The sequence below is a fragment of the Balearica regulorum genome, chromosome 15 (assembly GCF_011004875.1).
Source record: "Balearica regulorum gibbericeps isolate bBalReg1 chromosome 15, bBalReg1.pri, whole genome shotgun sequence".
Classification (NCBI taxonomy): Eukaryota; Metazoa; Chordata; class Aves; order Gruiformes; family Gruidae; genus Balearica; species Balearica regulorum.
The window spans coordinates 14,054,614-14,067,112 of record NC_046198.1 but is presented as its reverse complement, the minus strand read 5'-3'; the positions used below and the strand labels follow the sequence as shown (position 1 = coordinate 14,067,112).

Genomic DNA, 12,499 nt, shown 5'->3' with positions numbered 1-12,499 from the left:
GTGAAGTCTCAAATAAACACTTTATACCGGGATGTGCACTATTGCTGCTTTCTAAGAGTGTTGCCAGCAGAGACCTGACTTGCCTTGGTATTTTTTTTTTTTCCCTCCGCATTTGACCTCGGTGCTGCAGCTCTACCTGGGTATATTAAAGGCAAAGTTTTAGTTAGGTTTTGCAACGTCTGGACCAGACGGGGATTGTGCAGAGTTGCAGCGATTCAGGGAAGAACCCCTCGCCCGGGATGATGCCGTAGACATTTAATAAATGATCTGGGGTGCTGGCAGCAGGTAAGAGCCGCGTCACGGGGCAGCTTAAGGTGTCCACAGGGGTCCGGCAGTGACGGAGCACCCTCCCCAATTTGTACCTTGCGTGTGCCCAGCTCCATGCCAGGGAGCCTCTGTGTATACACACATACACACACAGAGCCTTCTGTGTGTATTGTAATTTATAGGTAATTAATTGTATGGCATGTAATTTCTAATATTAATTATATTATTATTAATTATACACTCACACAATCTTTATCGCTAGCTATACCACAAACAAGTAGCCCAGTCTGGCCTCTCCCTGCTTCTGACCTCCCTGGGGTTTTGAGTAAGTGTGAGTGACTGCATGTGTAAAATACGTATTTATAAATATTTTAATATAAATACCTAGTTATGCATACACATATGCATGTGGATATATGTATGTTTAGCTGCAATATATTTTAAATTTATACTATAAATACAGGTATAAAGTAATTTATAACTATAAAGCATGCACACGTATATATTTATAATATAAAATTCTTTTGTAACTTTGCAATTATAAAAATGTCCCCATACATACACAGATGTGTGTATGAAATACATTTATATATTTGTAAATGTATATGTCTAATGATAACTACATATATACATGCATGTGTTCGTATGATCTATATTCAGCTTACACACACACATAAAAGCATAGTATATGTTACGCTGTATCTACTGTACAGTTTATAATTGTGACTACCCAACCACAACTCCAGCTTTCATAGAATTTACTACCTGATTCCTAAGAAATATATTTTGTGTATATGTACGCATACATAGATATAAAATGAGTATTAGATATATATATACAAGATACACTGTAATACACACATATACCCACATAAGTATAATATATACGATGTGTGTGCGCAGCTGCCGTGCTGGGCAGCCCCAAGGGGGGCATGATGGGTTTGTGGGTGTCCTGCACCCCCAGGGCTCTGCCAGCACCCTCACCTCATTTTCATTTGTTTTTTAAGCCCACCTCCCCTGTCCCAGCACCACACAGCCACAGCTCTTGACATAATAATTTATTGGTTTGAATGACATTTAGTACCACAGTTGTCTTACCAGTGACAGAACGAATGCATACAGCCGATGAGATGCTCTCATTTACACACACCAACGTAAGAAACGCGTCGGACAGGTCCGTGTCTGGGGCTGGTACTTCAGTGGACGACAGAAATTTCAGTTTTGGGTAAAAATCCAGCACATGGTGTACAGGTCCCAGCCTGCCCGCCCCGACCGCAGGAATTACAGTGCTCAACACGGCGCTGAAACGTCACTTCAAGCAGCTTTTTCTTTTTTTTTCTTTTTTTTTTTTTTTTTTTGGCAAGAAAAAAAAATCAACATAAAAATTTGAGAGAATTATTGGAGAGAAAAAAAAAAAAAGTGCAACCACCAGTCTGGAGAAGCAACGTGCCGTCAGCTGGAGGGATGCGCCTGCCGGGGCTGCGACAGGCTCTTACAATGCCCGTCAGCAAAACCGCACCTAAAGCTCAACCCCCCTCCACCCACACTGGGCTCCCAAAATGGGGTGAACCCCCTGAACCATAAATCAGGAATGACCTGGGGAGCAGAGCACGGGCCCCAACCCCAAAAGCTTCACTTCCTCGGCATCGTCTTGGGGCTCGGCGTCCCCCTTACAGGGCTGGGGGGGGCGATGCTGCTCTGCCCCCGCTGGGCACCTCTCCTCCATGCCCCTCATTCAGCAGGTAACGAGGCCAACGGTGCTGATTTCCTCTTTCTAAATCCCATTGGCCCCACCGCGCCCAGATGAGGTAATTTACTTATCGTGTACCCCGATGCCATTTCACGCATCACCGTTTGGGTTGGTGCGGACGTCACCGCTCGGGGACCCGCAGTGCCCGGGGAAGGGGCGGGCAGAGCTGGGGCTGCGGGGACGCTCGCTCAGCTCCAGCCCCAGGGACCAGCTCCTGGGGAAAAGCCCCATCGCCCCCCAGATGGGCCACCAGCAGTCTTCGCTCTCCCGCCGAAGCCAGGTGGGACACCCCTTTTTGGGGTGGGGGGGGGTGACGGGGTCGCAGGACCACCCGTCCCAGCGGTGCATCCCGCAGAGCAGCCACAGAGCCAAATTTTGGGTTGGATCAGCATCTTCTCCGACGTTTCACTGCCACCCTTCTTGGTTTCCGGCATGATCAAGTGAATGATGAGGGGAAAGGGAAGTATTATTATTAATATTATTACTGTTATTATTATTCATTATTTTTAACATTTCAAATAAAACCACGTTGTGTTGTAAACAGAAGCTCACTCCTCAGGTCTGCCCAGCCAGTCCCAGCTAAGGTTTATGTTTGAAATGGGCTTCCACTGAAAGAAAAAAAAAAAAAAACAACCCAGAGAAAATGAGTTAAAGCAGGACAAGCACTGGCAGGCAGCGACAGCCCGGCGCAAGCCCACCCCGCAGATGGTCCTTGTCTTGCTGATGCCCCTTCGCCCCATTATCCTTATAACTGGGTGACCGACCACCCCTGAAGCACCACGGACAGGATGGGAAGATGATAAAGAGGGAAGGATACCATCCTCCTCCTCTTCCTCCCAGGGTGAGTCCCTCTCTGCTTGGACAGACTTTGCATCCTCCCCACACACAAGGGAGCGATGCCGCCGCATCCCCGATGCCCCCCCGTCCGTCCCGTCCTCAAACGCACGGGAAATAAAGGGGCGAAGGCTGACCGCCAGCCCTCACCAGCAAACACACCTGCGTATTCCTGAGGCAGCATCGGCCGGCTTATAACTTTCTGAAAAGTCGTAATCCACTCCAGCTGATCATCCTCCGTCTCGCAGGCGAAGAGGAATTTCCGATCCGGGGTGACGATGGTTATCCCGTGCTGCCAGTGGTTTCCCTGCGTGGATGGCGGGAGCCCTTCCAGGACCTTGTAGCTGTTCTCCTTGCTCCCAATAAAGACTTCCCCTCTGGCAAAGGCATCCTAGGAGACAGCGGCGCGGTCAGGCAGGCACGACGGCGAAGGGGAGCGCTGCACCCGGGCAGCCAGGACACGGCTCGCTCGGCCCCGGCCAGAAACTCCAGCAGCAGAGCGCAGCAGCCAGACGCGGAAAGCACCAGCCGCCCCACCAAGCCCCACTCCAGCTCCTCCCAGGGACACTCGTGATACGGGACCTTCCCAGCCCCAACACCAGGTATCCAAAAATCCAGCTGCAGAAATATCTGCAGCTGGTGCACAGCAGTTCCAAAGCACTTTTGGTGAATATCTGTGCACGGGGCTACTACATGCTGGACACCAGGGAGATCCACCCCGCAGTGACAGCTCAGTGCCCTCCTGGCTCTCCCACCAGCCTCGGCTGCGCTTATTATTTATTATTCTTACTACTACAGATTATTCCCAGCAGATAGCCCAGGCACCCTCGTCTTACCAGGGGATCTTTGAAATACATGAGCCGTCGGTCATCCATGGTGAACCATCGCTTCTTGAATCCCTCTGTTTGCTGAAGAGTCAAGAAATGCCGGATTACACACCAAAGCAGCGCAGCCCCCTCTTACCAGGCACGACCCAGGAGTATCGGGGACTCGGAGGAGCCCTGTGTGCTGGGGACAAGTGGCTCCTGGGCCACCACAAGCCACCGCAGCCAGGGTCTGGGCCAGCTATTGGTGGTCTTGCGGTAATGGGCAGTGGGAGCTGGGGTGGTTGGGCTGTGAAAAGTGGTTTGGGATTTTTTTTTTTTTAACATTCGTTCCCAGGTGGGGAACATCTATTAACGCATTCACGGCGTGAAGGTGTTGCCTCTCCAGCAAGGGTGGGTTCGTGCCACCAGCAGACCCTTCTCAGCCCCATACAGAGCAAAGCTCCTCAAGTTTGGAGGAGCTGCAGAACCATTCGAGATCCTACCTTTGGCCCCGTTTTCTCCATGTACCCTTCCTTCAGGTAGTTTCTAGAAAGTTTTGGCACCAGCTAGAGCAACCGGAGGAGAAAGAGAGAGAGAGAGAATGTCAGATGGAGGGAGCTGGGGGGGTCATCGGGCGTGCGGGGCAGGGCTGGGGGCGGTCACTGAAGGAAAGCCCGTGCCGAGCTCACCCCCAGCCCCGAGCCCGCCCGGCAGCTCTGGCTGAACGCTTGGTCCCACTCCTCCGAAGCGGTGGGTGCAGAAACACGAAGCATCTTTGACCACTTCGCCAGCAAAGCCCCCGGCCTCCAGAGAAGCCCCCGGGCCAACCCCCCCTTCACCGGTCAGCTCTGGCGACACATCTCCTCCCCCAGCCACCGTGGGAGCTCCTCACGCGTGCCCTAACGTATATTTTGCCCGTAAAACCCCGTTAACGCACGCTGCCTGTGCGCTCCCCGTCCCCGCAGGTTGCTGCCAACAGTGACCAGCGTCGGGGATATTTTTAACGCTGCTTAGTGAAGCCAAGGCAATAGCTGCGAGATCTTTGCAGATGCCTCTGAAAAGTTCTTGAAAGACGACGAGTTTCACCAAAAACGGGGCTGACGAGCCTGGCCATGTGCCGCTCTGCCCCCCCCCCCCCGGCCCTGCTCCTGCCTTATTTAACCAGGTCGTTAACGGCTCCGCTTGCCCACCTGCACTCCTGCAACCCCCAGCTCTGCCCAACAGCAGCCCTGGTCGAGCAGGTGCGTGTGCTTGTAGGGCAAAGACACCCCAAAATACAACAGCCCAAAGAATCACACAGCCGCTCCGCAGCAGCCGGGAGCATCTTCATCCCACACGCTTCGTCACGGGCAGCAAAGGGCTCTGCGGTGTTCATAGCCCTGGCACTTGGCTCCTGGGACAGGGCCGAGGGCTCTTTGCTAAGCGAGGAGCTCACCACCTCGCTCAGAGAGGTTTCTCCACCCTGGAGACGGGTCCCTGAGACATCCTTCAAGAGCCTCGCTCCCCAGGAGCTGCAGAGGCAGCCCGGGCATCCTTAGGGTGGGGTCAGCAATTTGTACCTCCCTACGGCACTTAACCTGGCTCCCGTTTAAATTTAACAGCTTTTCAGCTCCCTGGTAGGGAAAAGGAACCGTAAATTAGATGCAAATGATGGCAACAGCCAGGGCTGAGCGACCTCCTGTAGATACCACCATCTCCGCAGAGCCGTCCCCAGGCTGAACGCTCTGAGGAGCGGCGCTCGTAATTAAACCTCGCTAAACGTTACACTCCTCTGTTTTCCCCCAAAGAATAATCGAGGAGAAGGGGACGATAAGTAAAAATGTAAGTAGCTTCTCTCCCCTGGCCAGTGGCAGCTGGTGAGCATGTAACCCCTGTCCCAACTGCGGGGCTGTGGGGACAATTGGATTCCGATGTGCCAACCAACTTTAGCAGAAGCAGAGGATATGGAGAGGGGGAGAAATGATTAAGGAAATTATACGCTGCACAGGGACTGTACCACAGCCGGCTAACGAGGCTCATCTTACAGGGTTGGTTTTTTTTTTTTTTTCCATATTTGCCCTGTTTAACTTCTCATCAGCAAATGGTGTGAGGTCCCTCGTGCCAGGGCTCACCACCCCTGGGACCGCTCCTCCTCCTCCTCCCCTTGCTCTCCCCAGGGGTCAGGGTGGTCGGGGGCAGCCGATGTCGGTGCACGGGTCCGACGGGAAGGCTTTGGCTCCGGTGGGCTGCCGCGGGACAGAGCCACCCTGCAGCCCTGGACCACCGCTGGACCCCTCCCAGGTGATTAACAGAAGGCAGGTAACGCAATTAGATTCCAAAATTGATAAAAGTCAAGGAGGTAACGGAGTAATCAGCAACACCGACGAGTCCAGAGCCAGTGACATCATTACACAGCAATCGCAATACAAGGCGCTTCCAGTCAGCTTGCACTAACTCAGCCTCCCGTACTGCATTAGCCAGAGATAACGCAATCAGCAGCCCCGGCTTCCGGAGACCACAAGGCAGAGATTCATAAGACAGGCTGCGCTGACCTGCCCAGAACGAATTCCAGAGGCTCGGACACAGCCCTGACGCTCCTTTGCCTTCATCTTTTCTACCTTCCAGCCTTTGTTTCAGCTTTTATTTATTATAGCAACAGTCTTTGAGAAAGACGCTTACAGCTTCTGTACGCGTGACAGCGCTGGAGTTAGTTACTCATACGCACGACTCGCATCTTGAGTGTGAACGTGTGTGCACGCACGCGGTTTCCAAGGCTGGGTGTTGGTAACACGTGCTGCACGTGGGCTCTGCAGCCCACCGCAATAATTTCAGGCCAGTAATTGTAAAACGCTCTGAAGGATGGAGCGCTCTCCAAGCCTTCCAGCTTGTTAACAAGATGTTAAAAATGAGCAAGAGGGGAAAAAAAAAAAAATAAAATAGATGCAGGAAGACTCACGTCAACATCGCTGGCTCCAGGGAATGCCACTTGTAAGTAATGAAAACGTGCTGCCCGGATGGCGTTGAACCAATCCACTATTTCCTAATAACGAGAAAGAAAAGTGAGTGGTGTAGTTTGCACATAAAATAACACGATCCTGCTGCGTTTCATCTCGCCCCTTGCTTTGTCCCAAGTGACAGAGCACAGTTTAGCAGCAGTCCTAAAAAAAAAAAAAAAAAAATACAGAGGTAAAAGAGAGCAGCAAAGGGGTGAAGGATGGGGAACATCCAGCCGCTGTCCCAGGCTTCAAGACGTGCACGGAGCTCTGCAGCCCACAGCGAGCACCGCGGGGATTTCTGCAGAGGGAAGGATTTAAGCACAGCTCTGGACTGGCAAAACCAGCATCGAAGCAACGTTTGAGGTATTGAGCCCAGCGCTGAGCTGGACCCTATACACGCCGCTCGGCTGGCGCTGGCGGGGTGCGCAGGCAGCCCGACACCGCTGCAGCTGCCCGCCCCGGCCCTGGCAGCCACGAGCTGACTGCAGGCAAGGAATGGCTGAATCCCACCCAAATGTTAAGGCCTTAGCACCATATTTCAGTGTTTTGCTAAAAGAGTGGCCAAATATCTCTGTATATTCGTACTCCAGTCTATCAGTCATACCTGCGAGTCCTCGAGGGACAAGCACAGCGATGCTCAAGTCCCAGCTCAAGTCCCAGATGCTCTGGCACTTCTGCCTTTCCTTGGCAGGAATCTCTGGGGTTTTGGTGGGGTTTTTTCCCTCCCTCTGAAATAGTTGGTTTAAAACTTCTTTGTTTTTAACCTCATCTATTCGTTTGTCTCTGGTAAGACCCACAGAGCTTGCGCTGCGCTGGATGCCTTTTTGAAGGTTTCACCGAGAAAAGCCACGTTAATTTTAAGCGATCCGCACAGGGAGCTCTCAAATACTGCCCTGAGGTCTAAAGGTACGGGCAAAGGAAAGGCATTTTGGAAGGGAGACGTAACAGCTGCCCGCACCGGGATGCTGAGTTGCGGCGTGACGGATGCTGACCTACCCGGCTGGCATTAACGCCCGTGAAGCTTCGCACGTCAGGGACAGGTTCAATGAGCCAGACTTGATCCTAAAATAAACGCTGTCAACCCTTCCAGGTGAGGTTGCTGTAGCGTAAGAAAGACCGTATCAAAGTAGAAGTCGGCCTTCGGTAAGATTGAAACTTTGATGTGCTTAAAAATGGTTGGGGAAAAGAAAAGGGGTTTGCGTGTAATTTTGGAGATCTCAGTATTAAGGAGCTGAACTGGAGATACCTCAAAAAAGGTCTGAGATGGCGAATAGCCACCCTCTAAAAGTTCAAAGGTTTTGCTTTGGCTCGTTAATCGACTTCAAGTGTAGAGGAAAAACCCACCTAATAGGACATACAGAAACACTGTTTTGGAAAACGCTGACCTACTCGACTGAGGTTTGACTGACTTAGCGCTCGCTTTCCTACGCTAAGCAGCTAAGCAGCCCCCAGATAGCAGCACAAAGAGGATCAACGACAGGAACTGGCTCCTGAACTTAATGATGACCAAACCAGGCTGGAGGTAATGAAAAAGAAGCTGCAATGTTAAAATGTCGATATTTCATACAGTCACCAACCAGATGGCTACGTGTGTGTGTATATATATATATGTGGGTCTCCTCCTGGATGGTGAGGCCAGATAGGGTGCCACCTGCAGAGAAGCAGAAGCTGAAACCCTCACTGACTTCCAACAGTCGATTGCTTCTTAGAGTATGGATCAGCCGTCGCTGGAGGAAGGGCCCCACCACCTTTCTTTACACAAACCCGTCCCTGCGCACGCAAAGCCAGCAGGCTCGGTGGCTGAAATTTTGTGTGTGTAATTACGCACAACGCCACGGATAGAACGAGGAGATTATATCTGATGTATTAAACCAACAGATTATATCTGATGTATTAAACCAAGTTTAAACTGCTCAGTGCTTTCAGATGGGAAGGTGTTGTCTCATTAGCTCGTTAGCAGAGATTCCTTTCACTGATTTATGTCTCAGAGCAAGCAGAGAAAACGAACTACTGCCTGACCTTCGCGAATAGCTTTTCCAGGCTCTCATCTTCCTCCTGGTCTGCCTGCAGGGCCACCGCAGACTCCCCCCCCACATGCCACCTTGGTGTCTCTCCAGTCTCCATCCTGAACCGGAGCCACCCACATTGCGGGGGCAGTCTCAGACTGACAACCTTGGATAAAAACACAACTTCTTCTCACTGTACCTCCTGCTCATCAATCCCTGCAGCCCAAGCAACGAGCTACTCCGCTTCTGCTGATCAATCCCTCGTGCCACCTCATCCAGTCCTGAAATCTCCTGGTGTGGCTCAGGAAAGGAGAGGAATTGGGGAAAAGCGTTTTGCTAATTTGTCCAGAGAAGATCCAAAGATCTTGGTCTGCACCCTGAAGGGTGGCCTTTCCTGGAGACTCAGCCCACCTCTGAGCATCCTAAGGGCGATGGTAACACCAGAGATAGCAGCAGCACACCGCAGCTTTCCGAGCTGCTCCTGCCATGGCTTCCAGGAGAAGTCCTGCAGAGGGAGCTTCAGCCCCGACAGGAGCTCAGAGCGGTGGGAAATCCACTTCTGCAGCTCTCCCACCGCCCGCGCCCGGATGGAGGTCTGGGGGCAGGTGAGGCTGGCTCCAGCCTTCTGCCCGCAGGAGGGACAGCCCCGGCAAGACGCAGCAGTTCAGGTGCCTCCAGGACGCGGGGCGCTCTGCACGGAGGAGTCACCCCACGCACAGGATCGGTCTCCAGCTCCGACAGGCGCCCCGGGTCACCCCGGCTGGCTCAGTACGTCTGGCGGTGGGTAAGTGCTAACAAGGGACCGCAAGAACGTCCTTTAAAATGGTCACAGCCCAACACACACCTTGCCCTGCCCCTCCGGGTGCCTGCTGTCGTTAGACACCCACATCCTGAAAGCCCCAGCCATGCCCATTTTGAACAGGGTGCGGGGGCTGGTTTCAGTCTCTCGTTCACCGTTAGGACACACCGAGGAGCTGACGAAGCGACCGGGCTGAGGTCACACAGGAACGACATCTCCAGCCAGGTCGCGTGATGCTGTCCCACCCCGTGAAGCTCCGGGCGGCAGCACGGCGACCTGCTTCGTCCGTCCGTCTTCTATCCCTTTGGGTGCCTTACTCCAGCAAACGCTGCCGGGGCGGCAGGGCTCTCCCACTGATTTAGGGGTTGAGTAAGCACACGTGGGATTGTCCCATCCGAGAGATAAGCCCGCTTTCTTCTGGGGTACTGCAGCAGAAGAGCCAAGTACAGCATGCGATGATCTACGTCACTGTCGAGCTCCTCAGTGGAACCCCCCTGCCACCCCGAATCCTGCCCTGGTGGGACAGCAGCCAGACCGGCATCACAGCCCATCCTGCTTTCACAGGGAGGAGCTTCTTCCTCTTATTTCGGTTTAAATTGCAGACAGGGAGGTACCTGAGAGCGACCTGAGCGATGTTTTGCTGTGCTAAAGCAGCACCTGGTGACAAGCAGTGCCTGCTCCGTGCCGCGGGACCTGCACATCCCACCGGGCAGAGCGGGTCGAGGGTAAATTGGGGAGCAGCCCTGCCGGAGCAGCTCCCCGGGACCCTCAAATACACAGAGCGAGACCCCGCGGTGCTGCATGGTGTGAGAGGCCAGGCAGGCTGCCCATCTGTCACACGTGTCTATTATATGCATACATGCATGTGTGTGAACGCAGATCACATGTACAAAACCAGGCGATGCCACTAATTAACCCAACCTGACACACTAATTTCCTCCGGCCAGCACCACCTGCAGTACACAGGAACCGCATCCAGCCTCCGCAGTGCAGCCCTGCGAGCACAACAGGCATCGTCCAGCTCCGCCGCACCCGGAGCCTGAGCGGCAGCAGAGGGAAGAGCAGCTTCGCTCACCCGCAAATGAAGAATGTCTTGATTTTTGGTGGCGTTATTGGCCTACAGAGTCTGGAGAGGAGTGATCCTGCTATGAGCACAGACTGCTCATCCCTAGCAGGGCGGCCTGGCTCGCCGTGCCGGGGTGAACGGCTGGGAACGGGCTGCGCACCGAGACAATCCCGCAAATCCCTGCTGCGCCGGTCCGCGAGGGATTGTCCCCAGAAAGCCTCTCTGACAGACGGGGTGCTCAACGGGATCTAACATCGAAGGCTGGAGGAACCGTGATGGGCAGAGGAAAGTAGACGCGATGTGAACGCGACTGCTTTAGGCTTTGATTTTGTGGCCCCTCCAGGGCTGCTGATATTTTATGGGGAGCCCCAAATATTTGGGGGAGGATATTAAAATAAGGCTGTGAGATGGCACCCACTGCAAACTCACCTGGGCCTGCTCTCTGCGTGGACACAAGACCCGGCGTGGTGCCTGTCGCTGTTCTTCACGGCGGCCCCAGGGGCTGGGACCCCTCTGAGCCCTCCAGGAGGGCTGGGACCCCCCTCTCTGCCCTGGCCTCCGCGTCCTGCTGCCCTCGTGCGAACGGGCGCCCCAGACCCATCAGCCCTCTTCTTCACACCTCCCTTCAGAGGCACGGGGGCATCGAAGCAAGGGCATTTCTTTCAATACAGACATGCAGCTTTGCATGTTCTAAAGTACAAGACAGGCAGAGAAACAACCAGTTCCTCAGTCCTACAATCCAGTTTGCTCCCCTTTTGTGAGTCCTCAGAGCAAGTCCCCTCACCTTCCATCGCTCCATTCACCCCGTCTCCTTCTCCGGGCACTGAGGAGCCTGCCTTAAAAATGCCTCCGCTCCTGCGTCTAGTCGCAGGCAGAGGAACAGCGATTCCTTCCGTTTGCATCTCGTTATTTAGAAGAGACAGTTTGCAACCTTTCTGCTTGGAAGGACGTGACAAACACGCTCAAAGCTGGTTGTGCATCCCGTACCCCCGTCCCTCTCACATCCCCCCAGCACCTCCCAGCTCAGTCAGAGCCTGGTGTGCCACAGGCTGGCTCTGAACAGCATCAACCCCCCAGGACCACAACCCAACCTTTCTTTTTACCTCCGCGCTCTCACCTTGCCATCTTCATGATAGACAAAGATGTTCCTTGTGCTATTGTCCTTCAAGTAAGTGATCTGCAGTCCGTGTGGGTTCCCGATTTTTGCAGGCTGGAAAGTCGCATTTAGATGTTCAATCTTCATAATTGCTTTGGGTTCTTTTGCCTGGAAAACACAGCTGAGTGAGCAAACACCTGAGAATTGGCTTTCAAACCAGAAAGCAGTTCACTTGGTCAGAAAAAACCTCCTGATTGAGGCCATTAGCTAAAAAAAAAATTACTGCCAGCCCACAAAACTGCCTGGAGATGAGATATCAGAGACTTTGCTCAGGCAGCAATGAGTGCTTTCTGCCAGCCTGGGAGAACGCCCTGCTCTTCTGCAAAATTCAGCAGAGTTCAAGGGGAGAAAGGTTTCAGCCCAGAAGCGAGATGGACAGGCTAGGTCTCACAAGAGGATGCTGTGCTATGAAGACAAGCACCTTCACCATGTCTCCTGCCCCAGCCGCTCTTCAACTGTCTCTTGACTCCTACATCAGCCTCTTTACCTAATGACAGGTGACCAGCATTTACACCAGGATGAGCACTATCAGAGAAGAAAGAAAACCATTCAGCCAGACAAAAGAAGTGCAGACTGCTAACTAACAGGCCAGGATGCTTTCTGCATCTCAAGCACTCACAACCAGGTCATCCTTGCCCAAGAGATGGAGGATTAGCACCCTCACCAACATCAGACCTGGGTGCTAGGCTGGCCGGGGGCACCATGCTCACATCCCCACTAGTCCCACCCTCTCACATGAGCCATGGGCTTCTGATTCTGCTCCTCCGTTTGCCCTCCAAACTGGGAACTTTCTTTCCAGAGGGACAAGTATATACCTTACAGCCCATCTCTTGGCTGGGT

At 53.1% G+C, this 12,499-nt stretch overlaps 1 protein-coding gene across 1 annotated transcript in view; it reads right to left on the bottom strand.

Moving 5' to 3' along the window:
* Positions 1 to 1,312: 1,312 nt before the first annotated feature.
* ADAP1 (ArfGAP with dual PH domains 1) overlaps positions 1,313 to 12,499 on the bottom strand; it is a 62,788-nt gene continuing 51,601 nt past the window's right edge. Inside the window, exons 6-11 of the mRNA XM_075767684.1 lie at positions 11,621 to 11,767; positions 6,593 to 6,676; positions 4,161 to 4,223; positions 3,688 to 3,759; positions 3,014 to 3,242; positions 1,313 to 2,625 (exon numbers count right to left, since the gene is read on the bottom strand). Coding sequence (XP_075623799.1) covers positions 2,597 to 2,625; positions 3,014 to 3,242; positions 3,688 to 3,759; positions 4,161 to 4,223; positions 6,593 to 6,676; positions 11,621 to 11,767 — 624 coding nt within the window. The 3' untranslated portion in view covers positions 1,313 to 2,596. The remainder of the gene's footprint in view (positions 2,626 to 3,013; positions 3,243 to 3,687; positions 3,760 to 4,160; positions 4,224 to 6,592; positions 6,677 to 11,620; positions 11,768 to 12,499) is intronic.